Source organism: Mchenga conophoros, linkage group LG17 (assembly GCF_057382185.1).
Source record: "Mchenga conophoros isolate Kocher_MC1m ecotype Shallow Benthic linkage group LG17, M_conophoros_male_GT1.1, whole genome shotgun sequence".
NCBI lineage: Eukaryota > Metazoa > Chordata > Actinopteri > Cichliformes > Cichlidae > Mchenga > Mchenga conophoros.
Genome location: NC_140542.1, coordinates 30,347,560 through 30,365,358, shown reverse-complemented (window position 1 = coordinate 30,365,358; position 17,799 = coordinate 30,347,560). Strand labels below are relative to the sequence as shown.

The 17,799-nt window shown below is 39.9% G+C and overlaps 1 protein-coding gene across 2 annotated transcripts in view; it reads left to right on the top strand.

The window, feature by feature from the left end:
• cacna1c (calcium channel, voltage-dependent, L type, alpha 1C subunit) overlaps nucleotides 1-17,799 on the top strand; it is a 226,021-nt gene that overhangs the window by 158,356 nt on the left and 49,866 nt on the right. For both annotated transcript variants that reach the window (XM_085251617.1, XM_085251618.1), the window contains exons 9-15: nucleotides 455-542; nucleotides 898-982; nucleotides 9,876-9,966; nucleotides 13,371-13,397; nucleotides 16,580-16,740; nucleotides 16,885-16,958; nucleotides 17,047-17,198. In XM_085251617.1, coding sequence (XP_085107743.1) covers nucleotides 455-542; nucleotides 898-982; nucleotides 9,876-9,966; nucleotides 13,371-13,397; nucleotides 16,580-16,740; nucleotides 16,885-16,958; nucleotides 17,047-17,198 — 678 coding nt within the window. The remainder of the gene's footprint in view (nucleotides 1-454; nucleotides 543-897; nucleotides 983-9,875; nucleotides 9,967-13,370; nucleotides 13,398-16,579; nucleotides 16,741-16,884; nucleotides 16,959-17,046; nucleotides 17,199-17,799) is intronic.

Below are 17,799 nucleotides of genomic sequence, written 5' to 3'. Positions count from 1 at the left end.
ATAGGGTTCCTGCTGCATCAATTCCTTTCACTCTTTTGTTTGGTTCTTCCTTTTGTCTATGTGAATCACATGGAATCAGTCCTCATCATCTTTCATGGAACCCCAGCTGGCTTGAATGGTATTTCATTATTTGAGTGGTTGATATGTAAATAATTATTAATAAGGTATAAAGATCTATATTCTAGGAAACCAAAAGCTGCATTTGCATACTAACACCGTTTCTCCGTGGCAAAACTTTTCTTTCGTTACTTAACTTTTCTTCTCTCTGGCAGGGTTTTCCCTCTTCTTCTTTCCGAAGTATCCTTTTCTTTTAACTTGATCACTTTTGTCACATGATTTTGCCAAAACCTTAGCCAAGATTTTCAGATTCTCTTTCCTGTCTCTCTCTCTGTTTGCTCTCTCTTTCCCGTCAACTCTCTGCCCCGCTCCTTCTCTTCTGCTCCCCTCCTCCCAGAGAGTTTTCCAAGGAAAGAGAGAAGGCCAAGGCGCGCGGTGACTTCCAGAAACTCAGAGAAAAACAGCAACTGGAGGAAGACCTCAAGGTAGTTTGGTGTGTGTGTGCATGTGTGCATGCGGTTGTCCCCATGCCAGAAAAGCTGTTACAGTCTTTACCAAAGACTTAGGTTCATTGTACTGTCAGTGTTCAGTAACCTGTAACCCTTCAGTAACAGTGAGCAGGGAAAGCAGAGCAAACTTTACTTAGAAGTTACCTAAGTTACAAAACAACACAAGCACTCCTCTTACCTCATGGAAAAGTGTAAAAAAAAATAGGGCACACGAAGATTGAGACACATGATACATATTCTAAAACATTTCATTCTTATGATTCCAAACAGATGTGAAGTTTGATCTTTCTGTTTACCCATCAGTATTTCCCTTGTTTGTGTGTGAATACAGGGCTATTTAGACTGGATCACTCAAGCCGAAGACATTGACCCAGAGAATGAAGAGGAGGGCATGGACGATGAGAAACCCAGAAATCGTGAGTGTGCGTTTTTTTGACAGAAGGAAGAATGGTTCTCCGTGAAGATGATGCTGTATGCATGTGTGACTGAATTATTGATTGGTGGTTAGGATTAGCTGTGTCAGGATATGGTAAGACTTTGGCAAAGGCTAGCTGGAATGATTTCCTCCCAGATGCATCACAAGTTTGTCAGGATAGATGTGGATGTGTCTGCACTACATTTATTGCTCTGTCTATAAGTAGTGAGCTTTTCGTAGTTTCCTTCACACTGTTATGGCACAGTCATTAAATGAACAACTGACGTATGGGCAGAGTGACTGACAGACCGAGAAGATATTAATATTATCTGCTTGCTTTGGCTGAGAATCATCCTGAGGATTAAAACCTGTTTAGATATTAGTGGAACGTGTCAGACTGCAGCTAATAGCCTCTGGGCCCACACTGTGACACACAACAAACACACACTACTGCAGCTATGCAAAATTAACATAGGAACACACACACGCACTGTAGGTACACCCTAAGGAATTTGTTTACTTGTGTTTTGACAGAAATTTACACACACAAATTAACACCTTGTCTCTCTATACAAACACCTCCGGAGAGATGCAGCCACACATGGCTCATGTCTCCTCAGGAATGCACTATATTTCCTTGGGAGGGAAAGTAGACACTGGCCTCTTTAACCTGGAGGTTGGAGCTCAGAAGTTAGACCTTGAAAGAGGGACAATAAGAAAGAGAGGCAGTGATTTGACAAAATGCATGTCTGTTGTATTCCTGGACATGTACCCTTAGTATAAACAGTATGGACTGTGAAGTATTTTATAAAGGCTTGGAGCTAAGCTTGCTCACACTGGTAGTGGATGAATGAATAATGAGGACTAACCACGAAGAGACAGAGCGTGCATTCTGCTTACATTCTGCGCACAGCCACGCTCATCTCTTGAAAATCACTGTGGTTCATTCTGAGAAAACACTGATGACTGCCAAGGGAAAAAAGAAAGAAAGAGAAAATCTAATGATGATCTAATCTTTCAGGGAATATCAAGAAATTAACATGGTCAAATGAGCAATGACCCAATTTACATGAAAATAAGGCACAACACCCCCGTGGCTAATCCGTAACAAATCTGCTTGTTTTCACCTGTTACCACTGTGCTCCCCTGGGCCAATCAGTCTGGCAAACACACATCAGCAGTCTCTTAGATAGTGTTTTGGCCCATTAACAAACAAACAAATACAGTATGTGGCCAATTTTAAAAATGTCACATCAAAATATTATGATATTTTTTTTTGCTCTAAGTTTTGCAAATTCTGCATCAGTGATATATTTTGCAGTGTCTTAACAAGCCAAATATGGCTGTAAACCAGAACCTGTAAGTGTTTGCTATACAGTAAACATACACACATATACATATTTTCCTCAAATAAATCTACCATGCGATCTCTGTGGATCACTTAGTTGCAAGATTAAGCCTGTGACATCTTCTAAACAGTATAAATTAGGCCATTAGATGTAGATGATTCAACAAAATGATTAATATATATGATACAAAGTTCTCTATAAGAAGGATCAATCATCGCTCTCTGTTTGTGAAGGTGAAAAATCAAGTCACTTGTTCTGTCTATTACTCTGCCTCCCCTCTCCCCGATGGATGGATCCTCTTGTGGGAAGATGAACGAGGGCAGTTTGTCCCTGCTGCCCAGGACATTTTGCATCAGCTCATGCATGCACAGCTCACATAAATGTGTGTCCTAAGAAGCGATAGGAGACTCAGAGAGTAGAATAGATGAAAAGGGAAAAGTAGATGTTCAGACAGTGTAAGGACTGCAGAGTGTACACGGACTCCAGACAATATCTAGAAAATCAGGTTAGGGGATTGTCCGAAGTTGCCTTTTATCACATGTGGCACACAGCAGCAGCAGAGGTTTGCTTCACGTGCATTACTGCTGTAGATAGTCCTGAGCAGGGTGTGCAGAAGTCACATGACACCCCATGGACTGCCTATGAATTCCCTCGATATTCACTAGTCTTGCTGTTCTTATTCAGGTTAAATCAGCATCATCGCTGGACAACCCTGCTGTCTCATGATGTTCTAACATGAGGCTCCCAAAGAAGATTAGGCTTGCAGTGCAACAGGGCTGCACTAACATCATATTCAATATTATGAATATGAGAAGTTGATGATGTCAAGTATAATATATGTAAAATATGTGTGTTTTCTGTCATCTCAAGGGCATAGTCTGTATGCATGTCTTCCGTGCTGTTGCTGTCTACCATCTTGTTCTTGCATGCTGTCATCGTGTTTTGTTGTCCTTGCTGTTTGTGTTAGGAGTGTCTCCAGCCCACCTGAGAAGCAAGACCAGTATGCATGTCTGATCCAGTCATTCTCCTGACTGTCAGGATGGTGTTTGTGTATCCTCTGTGGCGTTGACATGTGCTTCCATGTAATTCCGGTTGTGATTAGGCCTGTGTACACCAAAAGTGGTTGTAATTACATTTGGTCTACATGGCTTCTGTTTGGGATGCCTTCTTGATGGTGCAGTGATACAGTATATTGCATCTATCCTGGAAATGCACCGATCCCCTAAAGATTTGTAGAGGATGTGACTGCTCTGTGGCTTCCCGCTGTGTGGAGTAATAAAACAGAAATTTTCAATTTATCTTGCAATGCAGTCTCATCCAGGGATGTCAAATACTGCCGTTTTGTCCGATTCTCCTTGTCTGAGATTGATACGCAAAGATGTGTCCTACAATAAACACAGAGCGATGAAAGATGTCCACATTAGGACGTTTGAGTTGTTGTGGTGAAATAAATCACAGGTTTGTTAACCAGGAGATCACAGCCTCCTGGTTTTCAGTCTTGTTTTTTCTCCTTTAAACCTGCTTTTGACGTTAGTTTTCACTCGCTGCCTGTTTAGGTTTAACAAAAGATTGGAATTTGCGATTTAATGCTACACCTTGAAAAATGTTGTATTTGCCCAGCGTGTTTAAATGCAGTGATATGAGGTCCTTTGCAAACATTATGTGACAGACCCAGTGTTCCATAGCACAGATACCAAAGGACAGCTGATTATCTGTGAGGTGTGCTGGCACTGGAAAAAAAACCCAGCAGCATTTGATGCTGTGGGAATGATGCTCTAATGTCCATTTTACAGCGGCGCCAGTGTTATAAATGTTGCTTGCTTTTAGCTGCTACTGCAAAAATGGTGTGATAGATCTTACACTGTGACATGGTAAATATGCATTTCACTTGAGGAAGGATTTTTGCTGTAAACCACAACTTAAGAAATCAACTTAAAAACAAACAAAATAGATTAAATCATTATTAATATAATTCATTTGAGCATCCGCAGTAATCTAAATGCTGTGCCACTCTTTTGTGGTAAAGAAAGAAGTGTTGATTTAGATCTGCATTCCTATGAGCTCAGTTTAGTGACTGAAAGAATGAGCTCGCATATACAAGTGGCAGAAATGACCTCTCTGAAAGGTGTCTGGTCTCAGCCTTTGAGACAGGAAGAGGTCCTTTGCCACACTGGCTGCTATACATTGGGCACTTCATATTGAAAGAAGCCATTTGATATGGTGTGATATAGTTCTACTAGGATGATTTCTAGATGAGCAGTTTCAGTTATGTTCAAATGGGAGTAGGCCCAGAGGTAGACCCAGGGCACGCTAGGCATGCTGAGATTATGTCTCTCAGTTGGCTTGGAAACACTTTTGGTGTGTCCCCGGAAGAGGACCTAACTTCTTGGAAGTGGATTTTAAGAGGTCTCTAGAAGACAACCAAACTCTCTGGCTTTCAGTATATTGTGGGGCAGGGGGCCCTCTGATAGTCATCAAGGTGTTGATTTTGCTCTGAAGTTCATGCTGCTTTTGTCTGCTTCCAATATAGACAGTGGTAAAGGTGCTAATACACAGAAGGTATGGTTATCTCTCCAGCTATCCCCTTTGCAACCTGGCCCTTTGGGCAGGAAACAGTTGATTTGGTAACAGGCTTTGTTTAGTTCCAGAGTCAACTATAGCTCAGCGAGACAGTGTATCCTGATTAAAACAAAGACTGGCTGACAAAAACATGCAGGGAATGGCTTTTAGTTAAATACTGCTCACTAGTATCTCTACATTTACTGGTAGGCTTTCCCTTTTGGCCTCACTGGACAGTATAAGAAGAAATTCCCGGGTTTACCACAATAGAGTCTTTGTCTTAAGAGTCTCAACTGCCAAAACTCAAAACTTCCAAACCCTGTAACACTTGTTGGATGAAGGAATCATACCCTTCCCAATCAACCAGAAACTGGAGAATCCGATCCACCACAGCACACCCAAAATGCTACAGACAGCATTGGCCGAATGGTCACCCACCACCCTGCCAGGTCAACGGAGGGCTAGCCAAGAGGTACAGAGAGCTGGAAGATATGGGATTGATTTGGAACACATGGAATGGAGGATAGATTTTTATGGAAGCAGGTAGTTTAAGGCACACAGCAGAAGTGCCAGTCTTGCATGCTTTCATTGCTATCTTGTTCTTACATTCTGTCTTCTTCTTTTGTTGTCCTTCCTGTGTGTGTTAAAATAATTTCTAGCCTACTTGAGAAACAAGACCAGTATGCATGCCTGGTCCAGTCATTCCACTGACTGTTAGGATCATGTATGTGTCTGTTCTTTGACTTGTGCTCCGATGTCTATCCAGTTTAGGATTAGGCATGTATACATTAAAATGTTTTCAGTTGGAATTATTTTTGATCTGCAGGGCTTCTGGTTAGGATGCCTCCTTAATAGTAGAGTGATACAATCCCATCTGTCCTGGAAACACACCAGACTCCTAAAGAGTTTGTGGAGGATGTGACGAAAAAGAAAGATGTTCAGGCTACTACTCTGTGGCATCTCACTATGCGGAGCGAAACAACAGAAATTTTTCAATACACTTAGTTCTCAGTCACCATCTCTTTTTAACCTGCCTTTTTACGTTTGTTTTCATTCGCTACCTGGCTAGATTTGAGAAAAGATTGTGATTTGGGTTCAAATATGTACCTTTACCCAGCATGTGGAGATTAAAAGATTAAGCGGTACAGGAGAGAAACAGACATGAGTGATTTTGTGCCAGTAATGCCAGTAATGTTAGTACTCTGTACCTGCAGTAATGAAATGAGGTGTGACTGCAAAGAGGGAATGCCATTTTTCCAGAAGAATTCATAGTTCTTTGTGCGTATTTTGGTATATATGAGCATACTTGTGTGAACGCTTCATGTTAGTGTTTGTGTGTGTGTGCGTGTATATTGGTCTGTCTTGCTGAGCCGTGCTCTCTATCCCCAGGTAAGAGCCATCATTTTCTGTCCCTGCGTGGAGCCGTGAAGAAAAATGCGGCTTTCCTTCGTAAGGCGTGTGCGTCTGTCTGCATGGTCCAGCACTAGTTAAAGCTTTACTGGATTCTAGACATGCAAGCAGATTGCAACCTCTCTGCTCACCTATACTCCCCACTTTCCGATGCCTCTCTTCCTCCCCCTTTTATCCACTCCCCCTCCAGTGGAGTAAGCATCTTTCTCTGCAGCCTCCAGAGTGGGGATCAGCTGCCTCTCAACACTGTAAAGTAGTTTATTCTCTTCCTTACCCTTTTTCATGCACCAACCACTGAATGATGATTAAATATGAGGGCCATATATATGAATATCCTCCGACAGTGGAGACATGGAATTTTCCCCCTGATGACTACCCCTGCTGCTGGCAAAATTGCATGTCTTTATTACATTAAAATCTTTACAGTGTTTCATGGCCCTTTAAATTACTTGAGTACATCCAAAATGTAAAAAAAAAACAAAACAAAAAAAACCTCAAAGTCCAGGGAATAGGGATACAAGGAGAGAAATAACATTACTGTGCTGAGATGAAACAACTTTTGTAGGAAAGGATCTGCATCTGCCTGACTTGTCTGAAAAAATAACAAGAGGATGTCATCACAGAAAACAACTGGAGTGATGGTTTCGTACCACACGACTCATAAAAAACACTGTTCTTACTATTGTTAGTGATGTCAGAGTCCTCTCCTTGGTTTTTCAGATTCCTTTCCCTAAAGTCCCCCCGCCCCCCTCCTGCATCACTATTAGCCTTGCTAGCTGCAATAATGAAACACAGTGGAGAAACAGCTTTGAAATGAAAAATTTAACATTTTTATAAAATCAAATTACCAAAAGCCTGCATGAAAAGATTTGTGTTGTCATTATTAAGACAATGATACAAAGTAGAATTCAGTGTCTTTTGGGGGGTTTGTGTGACATTTTAAATTAAATATATTTTTCATTTTTGTGACTGGAAATAAAATCTGTTTTGGTTTGCTGACAAAAACACCAAAACAAACACGAGACGCTGTCATAAAAACAAATTGTTGTGGAGGATGCTTTTTTTCAGAAATAGCGCCGTGAGTTCATGTTCAAGCTCACCAACACATGCCAACACTTTCTGTTCTATCACTTTTCTGTCTTCCTGTCTTCCCTCCTCTGCCCCTCCTTTCAATACTATATGTTCCTTTTCCTTCTTCATCTCCTTCCCTGTCTCTGTGTCTCAGGTCTTTGGGGTTTTACTCTAACAATAGGCATTAAACTAGTTCAGCGCTCCATTGAGGGGAAGGCACCAGGCTGCTTTTATATTTGAAAGGCTTTTAGCCTCAGGAGAGACCAGAGGGCCCTGAGTGCTTTTAACTAAGTAGCATAGCAGCAGGTGGCACGTGTCGAGGTGAAGAAACACACAGCGTGTTCATGGCAGAGGTATTCAAGTTGAGACAGACCATCGTGATCTCTACAGCACTAAACTCGTTCATCCCTAACCATGTGTCAAAGTACAGTAACCTAATGCACTGTTCACTCACTGTAGCTTACTTTGACACATCATTGGGCTTACAAGCCATCTCTTAGGATAACCACATAATGCAAACAGATTCCTTTGGCTCAGAAAGATACACTCACTGGCCATTCTGATAGGTACACACATATCTAATCAGCCAATGACAAGACAGCAACTCAATGCTTTTAAGCATGCGGGCATGATCAAGACAACCTGCTAAAGTTCAAACTGAGCATCAGAATGGAAAAAAAATGGGGATTTATGTGACTTTCAACATGCAGTGGTTGTTCTGTGCTGGACAGGTTAGTCTGAGTATTTCAGAAACCTGCTGATTTACTGGTATCTTCCTGCACAACCATCACTAGAGTTTACAGAAAATGGTTAGAAAAAGAGGAGATATCCAGCAGCAGTTCTCTGGGCTGAAATGCATACTTACATACATACTTTGGAGTAATTTTCTAAACATGACTTCATGACCTCGCCTGGTGGATTTCTCAAGTTTCAGTAGCAAATCTGCACAAAAGACCAACAAAATGCAGGAATACATGTAACTGGACTTTTTGGCCCAGAACCAATGAGTAAATGAAAAAGATAATCCCAGTCAGAATAACATTATTAATATCTTTTTTTTTTTAAATTGGTGTTTGTTTGCAGGTTTTTTGAGAGGGTCGTGGTTAAGTGCTGATCATATTATTTGGTTTCATGCTGTAAGATCATTTGCACCAGTAGGTTTTACTGAAGATATCTTATTTTAACAAAAGAGGCATTGATATTCATATGCAGTACCTGGCTCTAGTGCCCAGAGGGTGTTACAATAAGTGTTTGAGGTGACAGTAAGGGGAACGCAGCTCATTCCCGCCAGCAGGCAAAGACTGACAGAAGCAATAAAAACCAATGTATCACTTCATATCAATCTCTCCAGCAGCCATCCCCACATTCTTTTCTCCCCTCTCTCCCGCTAACCATACCTCCCTCAGTGCCTCCATTACTTTCGCCCTCCAATCCTGCCTTTCTATTTTCCTTCATTTTTTCTTCTATTCCATCCTTACCTGCCAATTTATATTACTCCTGCCTAAGGACAAAGTGCCACATTTGGAGTGTACTTGTGATTTATATAAACAAAGAAAAAGCTTTCCACCTGTTTGCAAATCTGCAAAATTATCACTGCGGCGAGGAGTAAAACTGTACTTTTTCTTTTTAATAGTTTGATTGTTTTTAAAGACCAATCCCCTCCCCACACACCATCTGTAGACTACAGATAGACATCTTTTTTCCCCAACTCTTTGGGTCTTGAAATCACAAATAGATTTTTATCAAGTTTTAATCCCCTCAAAGTAAAGCAATCCCCCAGCTTGAAAATGGAAATCCTTCTAAATACCCCCAATGTTGAATACCCAAAAGTTAAAATCGAGCACAGAAATGGTTGACTAATTTCAAAAATTGTGGCGATGTCAATAAGCATGCTAATGCTTCAGCTTAGTTTCATTCACCACAGCAGCAATTGGCAAAATTAGAATTAGTCAACCTTTTCCTCAAGTGTTGTGTCTGTGCTACCTTTTTAGCTTTAGGCATTAAGCTGTGGAATTATATTACTTTGGTTTAGCACCACAAACTAACAAGGTTGCAAGGTTTGTGTCCCAGGATTCCTAACTGGCAACTTAGTGTGTAATTAGTGTGGGCAATCAGTGCAAAATTTGGGAATGGTTTTATTGACTCTAGGGTATGTGTATAGCCGTGTGCCTTAATTAGCAGGATTGAATAATGCTGACTTTTTCATTCCTATACTTCAACAGTGGTTTTAATTAGCTTGTATGCTGGTGCAAGATAACTCCGATAAAGATCAAATGTTTAACACCAACCAAGTGTCCAGTGCTCCTCGCTACCTGAACACTGGTTGCACTTTGTAGCTCTCAAGTGTGTTGTCTTGCACCTGTAAAATTCTACAGTGTTTTCCGTTGCATAATTATGATGTCCGACCCATTTCTCCTTCTGGTTAATTCATCTCTCTTTCTGTTTCTCTCCACATCTGTCAATTTTTTTCCCCTTTCTCTGCTGCTGCTCATCTCTGTCTCTCAGTGAGCATGCCAGCCAGCGAGAATGAATCCGTCAACACAGACAACGCCCCCGGGGGAGACGTAGAGGGTGAGACCTGCTGTACCCGGCTGGCGTAAGTATCTCACCGTCTTTCACAGACACACCTTTTCTCCTCCTTCTTTTCCTCAGCTTTCTCACCCATCTTTTGTCAGGTTTAAGGACAGATTGCATCCTGCAGTATTGTGCATGGAAGAATTGCCTCAGATTGCTTATATACTTTACTGATCTCACAAGTCTGTTAGACTACAGTAGCACAAAGCTGTCAATATATTCCACATGGATAAAGTTCTGTTAGAGTAAAATTGGATCGATCTGAAGGGGAACTAATCAGAGCTGCTCCTGGAAGTGTTTTTTTTTTTTTTTTTTTTAACTTGCTAGTTTATTAGTAGTGCTGTGCCAACTGCCCTTTTTTCCACTTTCTTTTGGCAAACTGTTGCTAAGCAAGCAAATTGAGGGAGCAAAAACTAGTTGCTAGATCGCAGTTCCAGTTAAAAAATGATTTTAATCTCGTTTTATGGTTGTTTTCCTCATATCACAATTATAAATGTGCTATTGCTATCAGTTTGCGAACTAGAGGTTTATCATTTGAACACAGTTTTTAAGTTTATCTAGTTGGGTAGTGAGTGCACACAACTGCTACACATGGTACAAGGACAAAGCCAATCATTGCTTGGGAGCTAATGAATTTTGAAAAGCAAGACATCCTAACTACATCTAATAGTATTCCGTCTTTATTTTTTCTTTCATCTCTCTCTGAGTTTCCGTTCTCTCCCTCTCTACCCACTTTTCTGTGTTAGCTGTTGAAGTGCTTTCTTCCGCCCCTGTGGGAGCTCACAAACAGCTGACTCATTCATTCCCGCTTCGCGCTCTGCTTTCATTTTTTACATTATTCAAACAAATGTGTTGCTTTCTTTCTTAGACACAAGACAGCACAGGGGCCGCGACCCCAGCGGACTTATTTCAGTACACACATGCAAACACACCTGCATAAAAAACTGTTGCTCACGAGCAGAAATGCATTACACAGAAACTTTAATCTTAAATTTAAACTGATTCACTCTCAACCGCAGGAGCGATAAGGCTAGTTGGCACACGTGGATGGCACGCTGTTGTTTATCTGTAGTCTCACTGTCCATCTGTTATTTCATCTTTGTTATGTTGTATGTGTTTATTTGTGATCTGTCAGGCTAAAATAAAAAAAAATAAAAGGGTATGTTATATGTGAGGCTTAAGCTGGAACCAGAAATGAAACATGGAATAATGAAATGCCAAATAAATAAGAAACCAGCAATTTGATACTTACAAATTAATTTTGTAAGTAAACTAATTTTCTATTACATTTCACGACATTACTTTTTTTCTTTTTCACAGTTTCTTTTTCTTTGTTGTCATAAAGTAGTAAAAAGGTTCTGCTCTTTTGTTCAAGAACACAGATGTCTCTTTCCTTTACTAAAATTAGTAATTAGACAATTATTTGATTGGCTATGTTGCCTCACTTTAGTCACCACTAACCTTTGAGGACATGCAGTTCTGGATTACGTTTTTTTTTTAAATTAAATATTATTATTGGCTACGTAACGGTTTTTCCAACTACTCACGTTGCCAGTCAGTGTAATAAAGATGATGTATTGCAATACATCCTCATCCCAGGCATTACAGGCTATGGACATCCATGCCATGAAGCTCCAAGTGTACAGTATCTGTACTGATTTTAATGCCAGAGGAGGTTTGGAATTCTGCAAGTGTTGAGTCAGCAGGGTGTTGGTGACTTTTGCACACTACACACCTCCGCACTCGTTCATGGTCTGCCGCTTTATGGCTGCAGTTTCTAAATTCTCCCAGTTTGCAATAACACCACTTTTAGTTCAATGTGAAATATCTAGAAAGAAAGAAATTTTACAAGCTCACTTGTTGCAACAGTGGCTTTCTATTATGGTACCATGGTTGAATTCAGTGATCTCTTTAGAATAACCATTCTTTCACAAATGTTTTAAAGGCAACCTGCATGGCTAGGTGCTTTTAATTCAGAGATTAAGATGTGTGGCCAAATACTTTTGACCACATAGTGTAAGTGGCCGTAGCTAAAGTCATTTATATCTTGCTTGAACTTTCATTTGCTGATTTGGTTTCTTTTTTTAATCTTGGACTATGTTTATATATTTTAAACTATATTTATAGACTCAGGAGTTCTGCTACTCCAGCAGTTTTAGCCAAACCGCATTAGCTGACATGCTGAGGATTAGACGGGTCAGAATATTTAGGAAATAAATGACATAATATTTGCTTTATTATGTTGTTTTCTTGGCGATCAGTAATGCCCTTGGTGTTACCATTCATAACGTTTAATTTAAATTTACATATCCAGAGAATGATATGTAGTGTACCCGTGTCAGGACTAGAAATATAGCCCCTTATTCTTTCTCTGTGAGATTTCAACAAATTTGACATGGAGCATTCCTCCCAGTATTCCGGAGGAAAGACTTCAGAGTATGTCAGTTCTTCTTCACATCGGCATGGAGCTGTTCCTCACAGTACAAGCTACTTTAGCACCCACTGGTCTCGTAATCAAGACGGACACATGAAGACAAGAGATGTGTGTCCTGTCAGCTCCCATATCCAGTCAGTCAGTCAGTTTAGTCTTTTGTTCAGTCAGTCAGTGAAAACATTTCATTGCTTCGGTCAGTGAGCTCGTCGGTTTATTTATCTGCTTTTACCAACATCAGAGTAGTCAGTGAAAACAATCCAAGAGAAGTTTCATGGGGACCATAAAATTTTCAGATCTTTTTAAAAAATGTGGATATAGTTAAACTAATCGTGGTCATTCAGCATCCCCACAGATTTGTGATCAAATTAAATATTTAAAGTCATAAATTTAGTGATTCTTTTTTTTTTTTTTAGTTTTATTTTTTAGATTAAAATTTTCCACCATGGGGACTCTTCTCTCAAAATGTCTTCCATAATCTCTTGTCCTCAGTTATCCATGTTGTACTTTTTCCCGTTACAGTGGTGAACAATCAACAGACATTTTGTTACAATAATAAATGACGTTTCTTTTTCACACCAGGATTGATTGAAGGAAATTCAAACTCGCAGTTTGCTTTCTTTTGACTGGATGCCACTGTATGTGTGTTTGGGGGTGATTTGTTCAAGAGAAAAGCAGGAAATATAACGGCAAAGTGCATTTTGTTATATTGTACCCAAAATCTGTTCCCAGTGGGTGCATAAAAATGGACAGGCCGTTTTTTTTTTTTGTTAAAAGCAGATATGTTCTTTGATCATCCTGTGGAGAGAATCAGCAGTTTTTGTGCTTGCGTATCGGGGAATGTTTGAGGTTGATCAAGAAACATATGCCAAGACATTTGTGATAATAAGGGAAGCTATTCCCCTTTATCCCTCTCAAATCACCCCTTTCATGTGCACCTGTCTATATGTGTGTTATGTGTGTATGTATAATCCATTCTGTTTTCTGTGTTCCAGAATTAGGATCTCCAAATCCAAGTTCAGGTTAGTACATGTTGTTTACCATAGTCTCTTAATTCACCTGCTCTAATGTCTCTAATGCTGTGCTATTTAATTGGTCGTTGGTGTTTTTGTGTGTGTGTGTGTGTGTGTGTGTGTGTGTGTGTGTGTGTGTGTGTGTGTGTGTGTGTGTGTGTGTGTGTGCGCAGATGTGCAAAAGGAACACAGGCAAACATAGCCTTGCTCTTTGGAGAAACTGTTGCGAATATGTCGGTTCTTCTCTTGCAGAGTTTGATGAGAAGATCGTTGCCATGGTTATGTTTGTGCAGTAAAATAAATTTATGGTAACAATTATTTAAGCTTAGCATTGTAGTTATCAGACTGCAGAGTAGCAGACAGGGGAAAAATATAGAGTGAATGAGATGAATGAAAATGGAAGATAAACAGACAAAAGTTTTGGTGGTAATGTTTAATCAGAAAAATAGATTATTTCTTGCTTGGTAGTGATGTGAACTGTTGCTTAAATGGGGTATGTCAAATAAAGTTTAAAATAAATATTGTAAACAGCCTCGTTCTGTCCTACCACCACATTTAAAGCAAAAAAGTTGCCAGTAAATATGTTAGATTCGCCACTTATAAGCATTTGTGGAGAATATTTATGGAACATGCTCAAATGATTTTTTTATGTCTCATTACAGAAACAAAACACACATCACAGCTTCCACAAAATCTGCATACTGACTGTTTACTATTTGTTTACTCTTTGACTTCTATGGAAACCTAATATGTCCTTTTATTGTCCCTCTCACGTCTCAGTATCTAGATTAAATGCATACATAATACATTAAGACCACACTGGCTTCATTAAAGGTCAATACAGTGGTCCCTTGTTTATCGCGGGAGTTATGTTCCAAAAATAACCCGCGATAGGTGAAATCCACGAAGTAGCCAACTTTATTTTTTACAATTATATAATTACAATTATATATAGAGATGTTTTGAGGCTGTAAAACCCCTCACTACACACTTTACACACTGTTCTCAGACAGGCATGAACTTTTTCACACTTTTCACTCTTATTTATAGACCCTCAAAGTTCAAACCTTTGTAGAAAAAATATGTCCAGTATTACAGAATGAAACCAAAGGCACCCGCGGTTGCCTTTGACGGTGCAAAGCATTTCGTTGACATTGTTGTGTTTGTTGGGGAGAAAACGTACAAACAATTTGACAAGCTGAACGCATTCTGTACTGTACAGAAGACCCACACAAGATTGATTGACAGTGGTCTACAGCCCATCAGGACGCAGAACACAATGCGCTGTCAAAAAAACAAAAAACAAACAAACCAAAAAAAATAACCCCAAAAACCATGAAAAATTGCACACACAAAAAATCCGTGAATCAGCGATGTCGCGAAAGGTGAACTGCGTTATAGCGAGGGACCACTTTACTCCTCAAATAATACACTTAGACTATTTAATTTAATTGCGAGAACAATAAGTTGTTGTTACAGTGATGGAGAAAAAGCTTTTGATAAGGTAAACTTTGGATTTATTAAATCATTCTATAACTTCTGTATACCACATCATTAGCCACTGGCACTACGAATGGAATAATCTCACAAAATGACACACGAAACAGGGGTACTAGGCAAAGATGCCCATCACCATCAGTCTTCTTTTTTCTTTTTTAATTGAGCCACTCATAGCGCCTACAGTATCTGTCAAAATAAAAATATCATCTGAATCCCAACATCTAATAATAACCTCAAGATTAATCTTTATGCAGACGACATTTGACTTTTCATGCAAAATCCATATTCATCACTACTTGAAACAATGAGCATTATCAAGGAATTCTCAAAAATTTCCAACCATTCCATAAAATGGTCCAAATTCTTCCACTGATATCTCCATAGCGGGGATGAGACAACGAACTAACTATCCCTCTGTACACAAAGTATTTGAAAAACACTAATGTTTCTTGAATTGGAGTCACGGACACGATAAAAAACTGTAGCGTAACGATGCATGCCTGCTTGTGTTGTGAGTGTGTCTCATGTAAAATTCAGTGTGAGCATCATGGCAGAAGCCAGTGTGTGCCATAAGTGACTATAAAAAGCACTCACGCACATTTAAACAGAAGACTGATGCAACATATATAGGCAGAGGGAGAAGATTCTCTGGTGGGCTGTGTTGATCTGTTTTAATTAGAGGAGTCACAATTGGATGAAAAATCCTCTTGCATGTTTGCTGCGGTTGACAAATGGGTCAAGTACGCATAATGCAAAGACACCCACATGTGTACAAAATCATGACAAAGTGACTTACAGTGTTTATTTGGAGAAAAAACAATTAATTGCTCGTTCTTTTTTAAAGCAATTCATTCCATAAATATATAATCAGTGTCTAGGCTATTGAAATTATGTGAAAATCTTAAGTGAAATTCATGCGTCACTACTTTTCCACCTGTAGGCCAACAAGACCACAAGCTGCTCTTCGTTAGTGTTTTTGATGTCACTTGACCAGAATAGGACAATTATGAAATTACACTCGACACCTTATCAGTATATGAGCGTCGAAACACCCTTTGAGTGGAGTTTTTCCACACAGATGTGACTGCGAAGTTTAACGCTAGCAATTATCAGAAACAATGACTTTAATTTCCAACATGAGAGAGCATTCAAGGTGCAAAAGACCTGACCACAGCATAGAGGAAGATATTAAAATCACTAAAAAAGGGGGTTGGCATCCTAAAATGAGCTACTTCTCTTTTTAAAGCATTGTTTTCCTTTGTGTTGTGAGACACAATACAACATATTTCACTTTAAATTTGCCCCTTCGATCATTTTTAGAGCGCAAATGTTCTTTTTTTTTCTCAAACAGTGCATATCTCATGCTCCAGCACAGCTCTTTGTACTGGTTTCTCCTTTCTGTGAAACGCCTTTGAGGATGACTAACCCTCGACCACAGACCGAGGCATGATGTCATCACTGTTTTGTAGAAAACCTAATTGACTCTTTCTTGTCCTTCTTCCACTTCCTCTATTTGTTTTTCACCATTCGTTTGTTTCTTTTGATTATTTTTCTTGGTTTATCCTATTGCTCGTGGGTCCTTTTCTCTTCCTTCATCTTTCCCTTTTCCCACCATTCTCTGTCCCATCCTCCTACCTCTCTTTTCTCTCCCACCTTTTCCCAACTTATTATCTCTGCTTCTTCCTTCTCAGCCGCTACTCTCGGAGGTGGAACAGGCTGTGTCGAAGGAAATGCCGGGCAGCAGTCAAATCACAAGTTTTCTATTGGCTGGTCATTTTCCTGGTTTTCCTCAACACTCTGACCATTGCCTCTGAACATCACCAGCAGCCTCAGTGGCTAACTGATGTACAAGGTACATTGCTCAACCCACACACATGCACACAAAACAGTAATATGTCTGATCTGGGCTTAATTATTGACCTCTGTGCAATTACTTTCTTTGGCATTATATTTTCATCCCACACTAATTTTACTCCCCCTTTATTTCCCTCCCCAGACATAGCCAATAAGGTTTTGCTAGCACTCTTTACTGGTGAGATGCTGTTGAAGATGTACAGTCTGGGCCTGCAGGTAGGACACTGTATCACTGTTTTGTGTTAACATTGACCACATTCTACCCTTTTTTCTACCTTTAACGTCTGCGTTTTGCTCCTCACAGGCCTACTTTGTTTCACTCTTCAATCGGTTCGACAGCTTCGTAGTATGTGGAGGGATCCTTGAAACCATTCTGGTGGAAACAAAAATCATGTCTCCTCTTGGCATCTCTGTGTTACGTTGTGTACGCTTACTCCGAATCTTCAAAATAACCAGGTTAGTGTAGACCTTAAAGCATATGCATTTGATAAGCAGAAGTTATTCCTTCAGTCCTCCAACAGGCAAGATACTCACCCAGATACCTAATGCTATACTGAACATAAAGTAACATCTTTTTAATAATAATAATATATACTTTATTGATCCCCGTGGGCAAATTCCTCTCTGCATTTAACCCATTCACTCAGTGAAGTAGTGGGCAGCCATGGGCACCCAGGGAGCAGTGTGTAGGTACGGTACCTTGCTCAGGGGTACCTCAGGGTAGCCGTTCAGTGGATTCGAACCCCCAACCTTCCAATCATGGGGCCACCACTCTACCTACTGAGTTAACACTGCCCCGTTTTACAGTGTTTCTATACCAGTGGAGCCTTAATTTTGCATTCAGCAAAGCGGAAACAGAGGATGAAGAACTAACAGGTTACAATAGGTCTGTGATGCAATTACCAAAAACAACAAACAAACTTGGATTTTATTTTGCCACAGTAATCATTTAGTGAGAATTTCCTATTGTGACTAGTTTACATACACTCATTGACCGCTTCATTAGGTACACCTCGTTATAACGGGTTGGATGCAGTTTTCCCTTGAGAACTGCTGT